This window comes from Phalaenopsis equestris, unplaced genomic scaffold (assembly GCF_001263595.1).
Source record: "Phalaenopsis equestris unplaced genomic scaffold, ASM126359v1 Scaffold000224, whole genome shotgun sequence".
Classification (NCBI taxonomy): domain Eukaryota; kingdom Viridiplantae; phylum Streptophyta; class Magnoliopsida; order Asparagales; family Orchidaceae; genus Phalaenopsis; species Phalaenopsis equestris.
The window spans coordinates 679,009-697,196 of record NW_018164666.1 but is presented as its reverse complement, the minus strand read 5'-3'; the positions used below and the strand labels follow the sequence as shown (position 1 = coordinate 697,196).

The 18,188-nt window shown below is 36.7% G+C and overlaps 1 protein-coding gene across 1 annotated transcript in view; it reads right to left on the bottom strand.

Annotated features, from left to right (window-relative positions):
- The window catches only part of LOC110023611 (tRNA ligase 1), a 146,469-nt gene that overhangs the window by 62,189 nt on the left and 66,092 nt on the right, over positions 1 to 18,188 (bottom strand). Inside the window, 4 exon segments of the mRNA XM_020723101.1 lie at positions 8,575 to 8,654; positions 17,553 to 17,731; positions 17,888 to 17,919; positions 18,009 to 18,169. Coding sequence (XP_020578760.1) covers positions 8,575 to 8,654; positions 17,553 to 17,731; positions 17,888 to 17,919; positions 18,009 to 18,169 — 452 coding nt within the window.

The following is an 18,188-nucleotide window of genomic DNA, read 5'->3' as shown; positions in this document are numbered from 1 at the left end:
AACTTATTCAATGTGATCCCCCTCATAGAAATATGATACTACGTGATTAAATTGGCCACATAAGAACATTGAGACTTCAAGAATTTAACCGTCTGTGTATGTATCAAATAAGCTCAAAGAGCCATTGAGCTTATGTCCAGATGGATTTTGAAGACCACCTTGTACAATTGATCTTTGGACTAGCTTGAGGTTAAAATACAAGGAGCAATTTATCTCTCAAACGCATCTATGTTTAGCTGAAACTTGACAATAACTTTCAAGCTATCATCAAAAGGAATCCAAAGCAATTATTGAGTGGCATCGTGATCTCAAAATTCTTAGGATATCATTCTGATTATCAAAAATGAACTAAGCATTGTCAACATTTCAAAGTCCAATAGGGGAGAAAGAAATAAAGATGGCCTACCAACTTATCCTAAGCAAGCAAATTGTTTTACAGAAACAATTATAATAATTTGAAAAACATACAAATCAAACTTACCTCTTTCTCCCCAACACAACTTAGCCTTGCCCAACTATGTCATCTCGCTTCCTCTTCATCGCATGACAACCTCGCTCATTATTTGTATGCTGCTTTCTCAGCCTCGCTTTCTCCTTCTAACAGCCTAATCCCCATTTATATCATCCACCTTGATCAAACTTTCCCATTCTTAATGCCATTCACATTAACAATTTTTCTAAAACTCCAAATTTCCCTGAAAAACCTTAACATTCGCGACTAACCCTTTCTTGTGCTCTTGTTTCATATCTCTTTGTTTCATATTTCTTGTGCTCTTGTTTCATATCTCTGTCATTTTTGTTTCATATCTCTGTCATTTTCCCTTTCATTCTCTCACTCAAGTATTACGTAACCTGGCTTCCACGCCTTCATGTTTGTACTTCCTTAAGTGACTTTTTCCCAAGTATCATATTCTCTCCTTTTTTGTATGACAACCTTGCATCCAACATCTCGCCACCCAACAATTATTCTACTTGATCTCCTATTACAGATCGATCATCTATTACCCATATGACTACTTACTCTTGCAAGTCACCAAAAAACAAACAATAGCAAGTATAACTTTCCAAAAAGTTTCTCTCCTACCCCATCTCCATGGTGTGAGCACTCATCGCTCCACTAGGTTATCTGATAGATTGAGTCTCATGGTCATTTCCTACGACATAAGTATCGCCCCACCCCGTGATAGCATCTATTGGGGGTAAACCTCAAAGTTTTTATGTGAAAAACAAATTTCAAATGAAGACGTTTGTTTGTAGAACCAAATGTATCTCTCTTCTCCTTGGCGTGAACCATGACTTACTTGATAAAGCACCTATTGATGTGAGCCTATTACATGTTTCCTATAGAGTAAATTGTGCCTCATCTTACTATGGACCTACTTGGGCAAGCAATGTAGCCTTTCGAACCAAAAAAAAAGTAAGAAACTTTATGAAATTTTGTTGCATGTTTGCAAACTTAATGCATGTCTCTAACACCCGAGGCATGAATCATACCTCAGTCTGCTATGACATCTGTCAAAGTAAATATCATAGCCCTTGGCTTGGTATCTATCAGGGTCAACCTTGTAGCTTCCTTGACATGAGAAAACTAACGAAAAAAATCAGGGTAGTGAGGCTCATTTTTTTATCTTGTCTAATAGACACATATGTGCTCACAATTTGATTAGATGATAACATACCTAGCGTGATGTCATCTAATAGCTTGCCAAGCAATAATTTTAAGTTTATTAGTTAATATCAAGCAAGGGGATGAGAAGCCAACTGACTAAGCTAACAAAGTATTTGACTACTTGAGAGTGCTAAAAGGTTGAGTCTATACAAATTATGAAGTCCAAGTCTTAGAGTCCTTAGATTCATTGCATTTAATTGAGTTTGATTTTATCTCACAAATGAACACTCAAGTTGGTTAAAATTATTCAAAATCTATTTTTAAATATACAACTTTATAACTTATGTTTCGGGAAATTGCATGGCATGATTTTCAATTTATTGATTTAATCATATTTTAAAAACTAAAATGATACCTGAGGAATGGAGAAAGGGTACTTTGGTACTCAATTTTTAAGAATAAAGAGGATGCACAAGAGTGTCCAAATTATAAGAGAAATACGTTAATGTGCTATACATCAAAATTATGGGACAGAGTAATTGAATATAAGTTAAAACGTGGTACAAAGATTTCTCATAATCAGTTTGGAATTATTTCAAGCAAGCCTACTATGGAAGATATAAATTTATTGAAAGGTTTGATGGAGAAGTCTAGAGAGAGTAAAGAGTATCTACATATAATTTTATTGATTTAGAAAAAGCTTATGATAAGGTTCCAAATAAGATTTTTTAGAGAGTGCTAGAAAAGAAAGGTGTTGATATGACTTATATTCAAGCCATTAAAGATATGTATATTAGAGTTGTTATCTAAGTTCGAACAAAATGAGGATTGACCAAGAATTTTCTTAGTTCAGTTGGATTAAATCAGAGATCGGCTTTAAACCCAAATCATTTTGCTTTAACTATGGATGTTCTTAGCAGACACTTACAGAAGGATGTAAATTGGTGTATGTTTTTCACTGATGATATCCTTCTTGTGGATAAGATTAGAGAAACAATTCAGAAAAAAAAACTTGAATTATTGAGGTCTACATCAGAGTCTAAAGGCCTTTGTTTGAGTAGATCTAAAATTGAATTCATGGAATATAATTTTAATGGTAGAAGATCTAGTGGCAGAATTGTAACCATGGATGATCAAATCATTAAATGGTGGGAACATTTTAGATATCTCGGGTGTATTGTTCAAAGTGATGGTGATATAAATGGGGATGTTAATAGTAGAATTCAAGTAGGTTGGTCGAAGTGGAGGAATGTATCGGGTAGATTGCGTGATAGAAAAATACCGCTTAGACTGGAAGGAAAATTTTAGAAGATTGTGGTGAGACCTGCAATGATTTATGGCGTAGAATGTTGGCCTTTAAAAGAGAAACATAAAACTAAGCTTAAGTATCGCTAAAATGAGAATGCTTAGGTGGATGAGTGGCTTGACACTTTAGAGACATAATGTGAAGCAAATGTATCGGTGAAAGGGATGGTGTAATCCAGTGGCAGCAAGATTAGAAAGTCGTCTTAACAATCTTGGTCACATCAAATGCCAACCATCTGATGATCTAATTAGGAGAGTAGATATATTAGAATTGACCTGTGTTAAGAAAGCTAGAGGTGGACCTAAAAAGACTTGGCCATATCAATAAAAAAATGATGTGAATTTACTAGAAGTAAATGAAAATATGACACTCAGTAGGACACAATGGAAAAAAAAGACCCCCACTTAGTGAAATAAAGGCTTGTTGTTGTTATTGAATAATTTTTTTATATATTTAAAAATTCAACATAATAATTATTACATTTTTATGATTATATACTTGATAAGCTCATTTGTATGATATTTATAACATTCATATTTATTTATTTCTCTATGCATCATTATATACATTGAATTTTCTCTACGATGCCTAATTATACTAATTAAAATATTAATCACCTATTTAAGGACAATTAGATTATATTGGATATCTTTAACATTCATTAATTAAATATTTCATGTGTTTTCATTATAGTTAACATTTATTAATTAAATATTTCAGGTGTGATCAAGTTTACATGATCTCACATGTTCCATTTAATTTACTAATCTCTTAATTAAGGTTAATTATAAGTTAAACACCTAATTATCTTATACATCATAAATTTGAACTTAATTTGATCAGGTTAGATTCATCAATTGTTTATATATGATTTGATATATAGAAGTTAAATTTACATATGTAGAAAGCAAAAGACGCACCCAAAACTTTGACCCATGACGTGGAAGAAATTAGTGTGACTCCAATTCAGTATCCTGTTTATATGAATGAAAAGACTATTTTGACTAGCTATTAAAAAGTATTGTTAACTATTTGGACCAAATTTTGGAGATAATTTTGAGAAAGTTTCGTATTGCTTTTGATGGGGTTTCAAGGGCCAAATATATTAAATGTCTGTGATGAAAAAATTAAGAGGAGGAGGACATCATGACATCTTAAATGTTATATTTCGAGTGAAAAATCAAGAAAATTCTAAGAACATCCATCAAAGCTTTTTTACCTAGTTTAGCTTAATCAATTTGTAACTCCATACCCTTGTAAGTTATATTTTCATTCATAGATCTTTTTTGAAATTAAAATTAGAAAAATTTAGAGATAATCATCCGGTCTCCACTAAAATTCAAGAGAAAGTTAATGTTGTGTTTACACTTTTTGTCGTGTGGGTTGAAAAAATGTCACCTTTACTCTCTTAAAAGTAAGGTGCAGTTGCATCCTATCTGTTGAGATTAAGTGACACTAATAACGTAAGAAAAAAAATACTAATGTCTAATCAAATCCTAAAGATTATCGAATCTTAAAACTACAATGTAAGATAATCAAAAAAATAATAAAGTGACTTACAGCTAGCTTCGAGTTATCTGATTACAAATACCTTCACTATCCCAAAGTATCACGATGTTTGGCATGAACAAAGGGCGAAAACAACCACCAATATGATTTACATTTTCCACTTAGTGAAGAACTGCAAATATGGAGGTTCCTAATAGCAGTAGTGCTACAATTCCAACAGGATATGTGAAATTCTAGAACTTTTGCTGCTTCTAGGACTTCAAGATTCAAATGCCGGCATGAATTGGTTTGTTTCTTAACTGGGACACTTATTGCATTCACTTCAACAGCCACTGATAAATCAGGATTGAAGGGCTTCTTGTTTTCTACGCCCTACACCCAAAGTTGTTCGCTATTTAAGTATGGACGGAATTCCAAAAACCCAATGTGTGTGAATTATGATTTCAAAATGATGAAAAAATGATTTAGGAATCCAAGAATTGATGGCTAATCACTTGTTGTACAGATGTTGCCCTATCTGTGAGCCTCCCTCATCAAGAGTCCATTTCCGACGCCCACAATTGCTTGGAAGCCACCTATGAAGCTAATAAAAAAAGAGAGCAAAACAATGTTCAAAGAAAAATAAGAAAACGAAGCAATGAACAGGAATTTGAAAAACAGAGAGCCTGATTAAGAATTCTTTGGGATCAAGGAGAAGCTTTACTATCAAAAAAGAGATATGAACCTGTTTCAACGGTCCATTATAATGCCAAAGCCTGGTGGCATGCATCCATAAGGATAGCAACGAATCAAACCATCTTATACAATTTGTGACGAATAGAAAATTACACAAAACATCAATTTCATTTTCTTTGCATAACCAAATTATGCAAAATAGTTGGTACGTTTTCAGGTGAACCAGGAGGTTTAATTTTCTGCCAATTTTGTGGGTACCAAGTTTTCATCAACATCTATGATAATATTGCAAACTTTCCCTTGCGCCGAAATTGAGTATAAAAAATATTGTGGAGGAGCCACTCTGATTCCTGCTAGTCAATGGAGATGCTCGAGCTCAGCGAAAAATAAGGTCTCCATCAGTAGCATGTACTAGGTGCTGCTTCACTTCTTTAGGTGTTTCTTTACTTCAATATCATCCTTTAGATAAAAATTTTTAAACAAGTGTGGATTGGCTCCTCTACATGTAGATATTGAACGAATGTGAAATTTGAAGGCATCTCAATTTGTTGCTCATTCTGGAAATTTTTAAGCATAATTTCTCAAAAAGCTTTTTAAGGCCCACCATATTAAAGAGACAACTTTCAAACACAAGAGGTGCTACAATAGCACCAGATCTAAGCTCGTAATCAATCTAGAAGCATCTCAACAAGAGCAAATCTGCAATTAGAACCTAGAACAGGCTTTTCCTTTCAGTTTTTAGGCTCTTGTAGTTGCTCCGATTTCAATGATGGCTACTCCACCGCCAAGTGTTTTTCGTTGATCCCAACTCACATTCTACAACTCTTATTATCCCTCAAATTTATGTCCATGATGCTTTACAGTCATACGAGAGTACACCTAGCGTTGACTCACTAGTGGAGGCTTTAGGTTCTATAAATCAGGGGAGGCATGAATCAAGAAAAAAAAATTTCCTCACTCACCTGTTCTCACCAGACTTCAAGTAAGAGATCCAAATGACAGTTTGCAATTTTTAATGCATCTAGTGATTTAGTTCCACAAGCTTCCACTCTATTTATTTCTTGCCAGCGTAATCATCATTTTCTCTAACAACTCTTCTAAATTGCCCTTTTTATATTTAAATCACTTTCTTATTACAATATTTTCATTCCTTTTTTTTTAAGGAATGGCGAAAGGTTATTACTCGAGCCCCGGTCATCCCTAATGCACCTAAACACTCGAGTATCAAACCCTACACACGGTGGGATTCGAACCCCAGAAAAAAGGGGACTTACACCGCTGAAGCGGATGCTCTACCAACTGACCTGGGAATGCGGTGCTATTTTCATTCTATATATATATTGAAATAATAGGTCGGGGTGTGAGGTCCCCAACCCACCATTATGGGCTCAGTCCCCGCTAGGTCTGGGGGCGACCCGGTGTGCAAATAATTCGAGAACCACCTGGCTTAAAGCGAGATTCGAACCCAGAACCTGAGAGAATTTACGATCTATTAAAAGGTTGCTCTACCAACAGACCACAGGACGCGATATATATATATATAAAAGGAAAAATTCATTCATAAAAAAGGAAGATACAAAGGTTTTAGTGAGTGGGTATAAAGATCCCACTCACAGGGATTACAAACGTATTCCCCAAAAAATAAAACAAAAAGAAACAACTCCTAATCATGGTGGGTGCAATCGGTGGATCTACCGCTTCCCCTTCCCATTCTAGAGAGAGAGTACAACAACATACTGAGATGTGGGCTTCCGCCCGAAACAATGATACAGTCATCCTGAGAGATACTGAGATCTAGCATTTCTTTCTTCTTCTTCCTAGATTTGTAAACATGTCAATCATCATCCAGAGGAAGTCTCGTGTGAACAATAGGTGGATCTTCGATGGAGGTAAACTGTTGATCTGACTCAGACTACAACACACCTTGATCCTAACACTCCTCCATAACATGAGTATCCTCTTCTCTCGCAATAGGTGGATCCAAGGCACTTCGGCTAGCATCTGCTACAACACAATTCGTAGAATTTGTAATCTAACGAAGAGCTGCCTCAACAATAGTAGGCGGAAGTTGTTGGTCTGGTTAGTGAGGAGTAGCCTTATGAGTCAAATTCTCATTCAACATTTCTGGAAGATTAACAGCGTCTGCTATATTTCCTCCACATTGAAGGTGTTGTTAGGACCTGCCGATCTCAAATGTGGGTGAAGCTTGAAGCATTTGATAGGGGTGTGCCCAAACAGTTTACAGTGATTGCAGTAGTACGGTCTTTGTTCAGTTATAATTGGTTGTCAATACCCATTGTGGGCAGTGTCAATCCATACTTCGTCCACATCAGAGAGGGTGATATCCCTTTCAACAAGAATTTTTCAACATCCCTTTCAACAAGAATTCTTGCAACCGAAGGCCTGGTTAGATTGAAGGTGGGTGCATCCAATTTCATAGGTCTCCCTAGTGCAGCTCCGACAGAATAGAGGACTTAGTGGTTGAAGTAGTGCAACTTTAAGTCAGGTAGTTTAAACCAGATTGAAACTATATGTGATTCTTGACTAGGGTCAAATTCAGGAGACAACTTAAGTAGATTCATATATTTTCCCTCTATTGTCATAAACTTTTTGGAAAATATTTTGGCATATTCTTCCACTTTAGATAATTGTATCATCACATGTCTTCCATCAAAGAGGCCAACCTTCCAGAGTCTCAATAGTTTGAGGTCTTCAAAAGTCTTTTGAACGATTTTCATTTTGGGATGTCCCAATTGGAACTTCCCAATGAGGGTGAATTTGAACTTGTTAACCAGGTTGGAAACTTCAGCAACAGAGAATAATAGAGCCAGTTTACCACTCTTCCTACCCGTCTTCTTGATAAGGTTGTGGTCCTCCTGGCCTTCGAATGATTCATGGTAAATCTGAGGAAAAACCTAATTTGATCCCATAGAGCCAACCATATCAACAAAAGAAGCATTTCCAAGGTTTGAAACTGAAGTAGTCGGTGGTTGAGAAGGAACAATACCCATAGAGCTCAGAGTCGAACAGTGGGTCTAACTTTTTTGCTTCTTGATCCGCAGAGCAGGAATCGAATGATTCGTGTTAACTGTGTGTGTGTGTGTGTGTGTGTGTTTTATCTATACATAACTTTATTAAGTTCATTAATCACTTCCACTTTCTACACAATAAAATAATAGAAAGAAAGTGAATGTCATCATTTTAAAATTGATTTATTTTAGTTTCCAATTTCAAAAGTGTAAACATCACATCCTCGCACTTACAGCCAATCAAACACTTTACAATGATAGACACTTTTTCAAAAGGACCTAGCTAAACTCAACCCATCAGCTTACTGCTGCCCTCGCAATGAATGCTCAAAGTACGACACAATTTCATAAAATGAAGATATTAATGTAAACTGACCTTAATTGAGAAGCAAAATATATCATATTGCTATATTATTATCTACAAAACATGAAAAATAAAAACATACCTTAAGTAGTATGTCTTGTAAGCTGATGGGCCATCTTTGAAAAGTATAGATAAGCCATTGCGAATCAAAAAGGTGCGAATCTGCATTTAATTAGAAAATTACAGCTGATAAAAATAAACCACCATAAAGGTTTTCCAACCGAAAAAATCAAGTAATATTTTCAAAATAAATTTTTCAGAAGGAAATAATTGAGTTAAATAACAGTCAAGCACTACTCAAAATAAACCAGCTGATAGTAAATAATCATTTTCTTCCCCTCAGCTCTGAATCATGCTCATAAAGATCACAGGAAATATCTGTTTCTAGCTGATCACAAAATCCCCCCATAAGACGGTATTTTTTAGTTTATTTGGGTTGATATCGTGTTGAACGCTGAAATCCTCAAATGTGTTTAATCAGACAATGGGCTCCTCTTTTGGGACTTACAACAAGCTTATGATTGAGATCCTCAACGACAAGGGTTGACGCCATGCATAACATCGGGATCTCATTCATTTTGGGTTGACATCGTGCTTCAATGCCGAGATCCCCAAGTATTTGCTTAATAATTTTGCTATCAAGCAAAATATATGTGAAAATTTAAAATTGTTTTCTCTTTGATTAACAAAAAAGGTTCAACTGAGAAGACTTTGAGATTTGCAAGCTTTTGCAAGTTAAGTTGAAAAGATGCGAGTACCACCATAGCTCAAATCTATGGCGCAAGTGGGCCAAAAAAGTCAGACTCAACAAGCCCAAAAATCGTCGAGTCGCAAACAGCTCACTTCACTCAATAAAACACAAAAACGGACGCAGTGAAGGAGCAAGCTCTTCTTACTCAACAAGCCATAAAAGACAACCACAGTAAGAGAGCTCTCATCTTGTTAGACTGATGATAAGAGTTGTCTAGTTCCCAAACTCATCCAATTTGACAAGTTCAAGTGATCCCAATCTAGGAGACTTCTCAAAAAATTGATGGATTAAAATTAAATCCAAGATAAAATCTACATGCCCAAAATGGCTATACAGTTAAGCTAAAATATTCTCAACAATTAAAGTTCTAAAACCTTGCGATATAATAAAGAAGACTCCCAAGTCCATGAGCTTAAGCTTATTAAGTTGAAGAAGCACAAACTCCATGTAGTTTAAGTATAAGACTCAAGTAGGTCCTGAAAGTCGGACTCAACAAGACTAAATATGATCGAGTCGCTGACAGCTTTTTCACTCAATAAGTCATAAAAACGACTGTGGTGAAGAAGCCCTTGTTTGCTAGTCTGATGACAAAGACTGTCAACTTTCAAGCATATTCAACTTGATAAGTTCAAGCGAACTAGATCAAAGAGATATTCTTAAATAGTCAAAATGTCAGGAAAAATCAAAGGAATGATCGTCGCTCAACAAAGCAGCAAGCCAGGCTTGATGTTATGTTCAAATAAAGAAAGCCTAATTTTGTTCTAAAAATCTGATCATGCACAAGACACGGACTTAAGAAATTATCTTCCTCAATAAGTCCGACAAAGCATAAAATAAAGGATCGAAGAAGTTATCTCATTGTTCGTTCAAAGCTCAATGTTGAACTAAGGGAATTCAATTGTGAAAACAATCGATAAAGCACAAAGCATAGGACCTGCAAACTCTTGCCACTGACTCAACAAAAGCCCGAAGACTAGATCATTGGCATGCATCCTTCAATCAATCCACAAAAGCACAAAGTTGGGATCGAATGTGTGCTCACTAAATCGATATATCCATAGAGATAATTCAGGTCAATTCTTTCAAGTCCATCAAAGCAAAAAACTAGGACCAAAGGTATATGTTCACTCACCTGACAAGTCCATCAAGGTAATTCAGGTCAATTCCTTGAGAAAGTCCACCAAAGCACAAGGCCAGTATCGAAGGTATGCTCATTCACCTGACAAATCCGTGGAGGCAATTCAGGTCAATTCCTTTAACAAGTCCACCAAAGCACAAAGTTAGGACTGAAGGTATGCTCAATCACCTGACAAGTCCGTGGAGGGAATCCAAGTCAATCCCTTCATCAAGACCAAGCAAAGCATAAAGTGAATGGCAAAAGTCAAGTTAAATATCCCAACAAATTTTTTTGTCATCGACTTATAACAAGCTTGAGAGCACGGTCGCCAACATGCATTTTTTAAAAGTAAATATGAGACAACTTCAATTACAAAAAAGAGAAAAAGTATAAGGGGGAACTTTTATTAATAAAATGATAAAAGACTACAAATCCCAATATACCATAAACAAAAAATATAACCTATCATACGAGATGGGCATGTAGAGTTTGAGGATAGATCATAATCTCAGTAGGGTCTGGTATTTTGCTTTTGACCTCGGGTATTCCTAATGACCTCACTTTACGCTCGTATTTTCGAGCTTCGTGCTCTATGAAAGCGGCAAAAGATAGTCTCACCCAGGTCAGCCAAATATAACTCACTCCTGTGAGGCTACCTAGTGCAGCTATACAAAATCTCGATCCAATGCCAAGTATAAGCAAATGAACCCACTCCATAACATCAACATAAAATCTGGTGGTTACAGGTACTAAGTCCATCAAATTAGCGCAAACAACTCCATGTATAAAAGGTCATTTGTCATATGTTGTAGCTTGAGATTGTATAAATTGGCGAGCTAACTGAATCGCTAAACCTGTAATATTGTCATTCAAGTCATAAGCTAATAAAATATTCTGCAACTGCCAATAACCGCAGTTGGGAGAGTAAAGTGTATTTATCATTATGGTCAACACTATCAATAATATCAGTCTCAAGAAAGCAGCCTGGATTGATGTCAATATTAGACTGAGGAATAAGGAAAAATTTGTCTGTAACCAAGTGAGATTTGAAAAAGAACAAACGCACACACTCTCGTTCTGGTGAGGAAGCCGCTTGCGATAGCTGGAGAATTGTAGGAAATCACTAATCCAGAAAATAGGAAGGGCACTCCATACAGGAGAAAGCTCCAAGAATGTGGAGGTGGATCCATGCAAATAAGTATTGCCAAGGCAATGTGATGTCTCGAAGCACCAGAGAGCTAAATTCTAAAATGAGTCGCATAACTTTATGTATCTGTGCAAACACTACAGAAGTCGGGGAAAGACGATCTCCCTGCAAAAGGTGGGTCGCAGCAAGGTGCTGGAAAGTACACAAGTGGATAACCAAGTTTCAAGAAATCCGGCTAAAAATAGCTCTTCGCATATACCTGACTTAGCTAGAGATGAATGATCAACCTATAGTGACGATAACATATTCTACAGATAGACGATCACTGCAAAGCAACCCTAATTTAGAAGGGTCATGGAACAATGCTGAACTATCTAATAAGTTATCACTATGTAGAAAGCTTTGAATCCACAAATTTATAGGCATGGTTGCTCGTGACCGCTTGCGTAATAGTGTTGCCCTGTAAGTTCGGCAATAATGGTTCAAAACTTTAGGTAGGATTACTCTGCCTCGTCGATTACCATCTTCACTCATCATCCGACGAGATACACTTTTCATATCGATAACCAAAAATCGTAAGTCCAGATACTACCTGTAAATCCCATAAATCAATGGTCAATTCCTCAAGGCCAACCCAATAAGTGTAATTGTTTGAATCTCAGAACTCGATCATACCCCGTATCTAGGTAGAAAGGATCATTGAAAAATCAAACATTGACACATAAATTGCTTCAGAAATTCTAATTACTAGTAAAGCATCTATATGTGCCTTCTCTGTAGGTCTCTCCTGACATTGATCTTAAATCTCCTCGAAGTCCTCATCCGTCTCGTACAGCTCCTTGACCGCCTAAAATCCCACAACTCTAGCTTGCGTGGAGGTGATCAATAAGTGGTGTTGGTTGAAGGCATCAACTACTCACTTCTAACACCCTGCCTTGTTCTTAAGAACAAATTGAAATGAAGCAAGAAGTCAACCCAGGAAGTATGTCTGCCCTTTAGCTTGCTCTGACTGTTCAAGAACATCATAGCCTCATGAACTGTGAATAAGGGAAACTCACGAGTCAGCAGGTAATGACTCCAATGACGAAGAGTTCTCACAATAGCATAGAATTCCTTATCATGTCAAATACTTCATCCCGGAGTCACTCAACTTCTTAATAAGGAAGACTGTGTGATGCCCTTCCCGGCTCAACACTGTTCTAATCCCCACATTAAAAGAATCACATTCCACCACAAACAATTGACTGGAATCTAACAGTGCTAACGATGAGGTTTGAGTCACATTCTTCTTCAAGATATCAAAGCTAGACTAAGAACCTCAATCCATTGAAACTTATCTCCTTTCAAGAGCTCTGTTAGAGGAGTTGTAATGGTGTTGAAACTCATGATGAATCTCCTATAAAAGGATATCAGCCCCAAATACTGTCTCAGCTCTATAAATGACTATTGGGGTGTCCAACTCACAAAAGCCTCTATCTTCATAGAGTCCATCTGAATGTCTACACCGAACAAAATATAACCCAAAAAATATACATGTGTGGTCATGAAGTGACAATTCTTGGAGTGGACACATAGCTTCTTCTTTGGGCGGGCATATAGCTTCTCCAATAAAAGAATCTTAAAGGCCAGCCTCATATGCTGCAAGTGTTCCTCAAATCTGATGTAGATTGGGATGTCAGCATAGTACACAACTATGAACTTGCAAATGTATGCCCTAAACACCCAATTCATCAACCTCATGAAAGTGTTAAGTGCATTGCATAGTCCAAAATGCATGATTGTCCAGTCATACAACTCATCTCTGATCTTGAATGTAGTCATTTATTCATTTTCTAACCTCATCATAATCAGGCAACATCCGCGGTATAGGCCAATCTTGGGAAAGATGACAGCTCCATGCAACTGATCGAGTAAATCATTCATGCTAGGTACAATAAATATGTACTTGATAGTGTTTTTAGTAATAGCTCGACTATTAATGCACATCCTCCACGAATCATTCTTCTTAGGCCCCATCAAAGCAGGAACAGCACATGGACTATTGTTCTCCCTCACCAACCCTCTAGTAATAAGGACTTGTGTCTGTCATTGCAACTCATCATACCCAACTGCTCTTAATTTGTAAGCAAGTATGTTAGGTAAACCGATCCAGGGATAAGATTTATAACATTTGGAATGACTCTAAGTGGTAGTCCCTCAAGTTGTCGGTCATTAAATACTGAAAGTATGCTAGCAGTTGATGCATCATCTCTAATGACTTAATCTCCTCAGTATTCAGTAGGATGACTAAGGCATTTGCCGCTGGGGCCTCCCAAACTAGCAGTACAAAGATGGCAAATGGGACCACGGTCACCTCTTCAATGGGAGTGTTAGCTCCTCCTAACTCCCTGATGGGCAAAAGAACTATGCGCTTATCCTCATTTGTGAATGAGTAGGTGCTTTTGAAGTCATCATGTTGAGTCCCGCAATCAAACTGTTGCAATCTCTCCAACAGAATTTGATAGGCATCAATGGGCACAACATCACACTATACATGATCCTACAACTGTTCCCCGACAAAAAACTCTTCCAAACATCACTGATCCATGTGTATCTCATGTCCCTTCAACCAGGTCAATGAATAGGGTTGAGAATGCTAAAGAGTGGCCAAGTCTAGCATCTTTCAAACATTGCTTATCAAAAATAAGGTTGCATACCTTCCCTCTCACACTACACCTGATCAGAAAGATGTTATTAAAGTATTCATACAAATTTTGATACATTACATTCGATCTTGAGAAACAAACAGAGTTTGTATAAGCTTTGAAGACTTTAAAGCCAATTGAAACTACAAAACTTTATTTTCATTTTATTTTGTTGAAGTGCATGCAATGTTTACATCTTTGGGATTTAAAAGGGATCATCTTTTGTTCGCTAACAGGTGTATTGTGAATTCGGCAGTAAATTTTCAAATTACAAAAGCATGATGTTTGAACCATTTTTCACACACTAAGAGCCCAAATTTTAAAACCCAAATTCCAAATATTTTGAGACCCTAAAAGCTAAAAAAGTAAAAATTCAAATTTTAGATAATTTGAACCCAAAGAGCCTAAAATTTTAAAATCTCAAATTTAAAATAATTTTAAGCCCCAATAGCTTAAATATTAAAAACCCAGATTTCCAAATATTTTAAACCCCAAGAGCCTAAAATTTAAAATTCCATGTTCAAATTATTTTTAAATTCAAATGATCTACATTTTATATTACTTTATAAGTTCAAAAAGTCCAAAACTTTAAGTTAACTTACAAATCCAAAACACCTAAACTTCTGGAAGACTCCCGACATCAACCCCATTAGAAGGCATCGAGAGAATGCTAGTTTTCCCAATTATCTTGAAAGAATCATGGTCAATGTCGTGAGACACTACGGCTGGGGATTAAATATATGTAATTAACCCACGATTTTAAAAGATATTAAAGGCCTTCAATATACCTGAAAAATGGGTCAAATCACAAGCAAGATTTTCCCAAGCGGTACTTTACATTCTCTGAATGATAAGTATTCCCAAGAACTCGCACTTGCAATTTCCGTGACAAGTATTTAAAACCCCTAATTTTATAAAAAAATTTCAAACGAGTCCACAATTTTCCATAACGGTAAACTCCGAGGACGGGTACTCGAGCTTCCACAAATGAATATTTTAGGAATGACCCTATTGCTCATTTTGTTATGCCTTTTCAAGTGAGATGAGTGATGACGATCGCAAATTTAAAGTGACAACGATTAAACAACGAAATAAAATAAAATGAAAAATAAATACAACACAGATTTTTTTATTTTCTTTTCCTTTTTTAGGGATATAAAATATAAAGTATGAGCAGTAAAGTAGAGAAGGGCTTGGGTTCGGTGTTAATGGCTTGGGAAGAGTGATCGGCTTAGTGCTCAGGCTCGAATAGGAAGTCCAGGGGGGGATCGATTTGAGCTTCTATGGAATGGCAAGGAAGCAACGGTTGCGGGCTTCGATTAAAATAGGAAGCCTTCGGGTTTGGGTTAGGCCAGAGAGGATCGCACAAAGTTCAGCGCAATGAGGCATTCGAGCGAAGGAAGCAACGTTAGTGGAGCAGGGATTGTGAGGTTTCTGCGTACAAGAGAGAAAAACAAATAGGGGAGACGCAAGAGGAAGTTGTGGAGCAGGCGGATTGAGCGGCTCTAGTCACGTGTAGTAGCAGAGGATTTCGGTACGGGGAGTTTCAGAGGCCTCAAAACGATGTGATCCCGTCGTTACCTTCTTGACTAGCTCTAACCGCAATTGCATTTCAAGTGAAAAACAAAAATGTGAGCTTCTGCGGCTAGATATAGGATCGCATCTTGCATGAGTCGAAGGCGTTATGGTTTGAAGGGGGATAATAAGTGGATCGCGGCTCTGTCATGTGGAGCAGCAGAGGAGAGCATGATCTGGAACAATGAAATAGAGAGGAAGATAGAAATGCGACATTCCTACATGCAAACTGGGTAGGTGTGGCGTTGGCGCAGGGAGAGGGCTTCATGAAGTCGAAGATGTTGCAGTTGTTATGGAAATCTTTGCAAGCGACGATCCCGTCATTTGCTATGAAATCGAAGAAGAGGGAAGGTGATAGTCGTGTGGTTACAGCCTTCTTGCAGGTCTCGAACTGGAGGAAGGGGACGAACCGAAAGGGAAACAGTGGAGATGAAGGCTTCCTTAAGTTCAAACACGAAAAATGGGAACCAGATGGAGAGACGTGCGAAAGAGAGCAGACTTCTATTCTCTGTGTGTGATTCCTTTTCTCTTTAAGAAAGAGGAGGGAATGGTTATTAATTGAACGTGGGGTTCACACAGGGGAGAAGTTATACTGTGAGGGAAGTTATACAGTGAGTTAGTATTAATTAAATTTATTTTAAGTTTAATTAAAATTAATTAATAACATTAATAATTTTTATAATAATTTATTTTTTAACTTCAACAACCTATTTTCCATGGGTGGCGGCAGCGGGTTGGACACAAAAAATAGCAGGTTTCTGGGCAATGGTAGCAGGAAAATAATGAAGGGAATGTAGAAGCGATGCAAGAAAGGATGGGGGACAAGTACGGGAAGAATAAACACCATCTCAAGACCACGATACAACAAGAGCACCACTTGAAACCCTAGGACGCCTCTCATAGAGGGAGAAAAAAATGTCAATGGTTGTCCCAAATCAAGTCACATAAAAAGTAAATTTGAAACACCAACAAAAGAAAATATGTATTTGTATATAATTAAGAGTAGGTCCTCTCCTAATAAGATGCGGCACTCCCAAAACTTGAGTGTTGGCCGGCCCTCAATAACCCTTGATCGAATCGGTCCAGGTAAATAAGACACCCCACACCAGCGTGACTTGTCGCTCCAATGTTGGTGCTCGGTTCACCGATATAGCATCTCAAACAGCATCAGCAAGCATTTATGGTTCAGGATCTTGCAATATAACTACCAATTAACAACCTCCTCTAATTGTCCAAGAGAACATGTATGTTACTATAAATTGCATAAATATGGAATGATTTTGAAAAACAACTTAAGGACAAAGTGAGTCATTCCTCCAATTGGGGTGACAACCAGAAACAACGGGTGAGTGATTCCCTGAATTTTTTGGTGCAAAAATTCACAATTTTGGGTGTACAAATCTCCACTAACCCCAATTTTTTCATAATTAATGAAATGTCTCTTTCAATCTACTCATGTTTCTTGCTCTTGGTTAGATCAATTTCTCCATTATAGTATTATAGTTGGAAACGTTTACAACATTCTCACTTATCAATCATAACTTTTAATTGCCAAAACACACACTGCAGTTCCAAAAATTATAAAAAAACCAAAAAAAAAAAAAAAAAATTTTTTTCTAATCCGCAAATAATAAAGTGCGGTGATTAAAAAAAAAAGTCAGAATTGAAACTTGAAACAAAATATTTCATTGTAAATAGATAAATGATACAATGCAGCAGTAGAAGTAGTTGTCATAAGTGCATATTTATATCAGTGGAAACAAGCAATTAATAAGTTGCCATATACCTTGTATGTGAGAAATTTCAATTTGATCATCAAATTTTCATCCTCATCAGCTAGACCATCTGTTTCTATTTTTGAAGCACAACTACTAGTCAAATTCTTTACCAGAGCAGTGCTCTCCTTTGCTAGTTCAGAAGCCATATCCTTCTGTAATTTAAATAAATCAATGTCGACAAAAAAACCTGCCAGAGAAAAAAAAATAAGAATATTAGGAGAAAAGACATGGGTTATAAAGTGGTGTATACGCGAACACAACATTAATGGAAGGGTTTAATGACAAAAACAAAAAATATATATATGATTGAAAATGTGTGTCAAATTAGCATAAAGCATGATACCTCTATAAAGGGGCCATAAACCTCGGTTCCGCCTGTAATCAAGAAATTTTTCAAGAAAACGTCCCCCAAAGTTACTTCCAATGAGTAAAGAACAACATTGCTCAAACTAACCTCAACCGACCTCATTTCCTGCTGATATCTTCGAAAGGCGGAATCACTGTGCACATGGATGACCATCTTATAGTAAAGATGATCCTTTGATATGGAATCTATCTTGTGTAAGTTATGGTAACACTTAAATGCAGCAGGGAAATGTCTTTGCCTCATCAAGCGTATCATTTCCTGTGACAAGGAAAGTAAG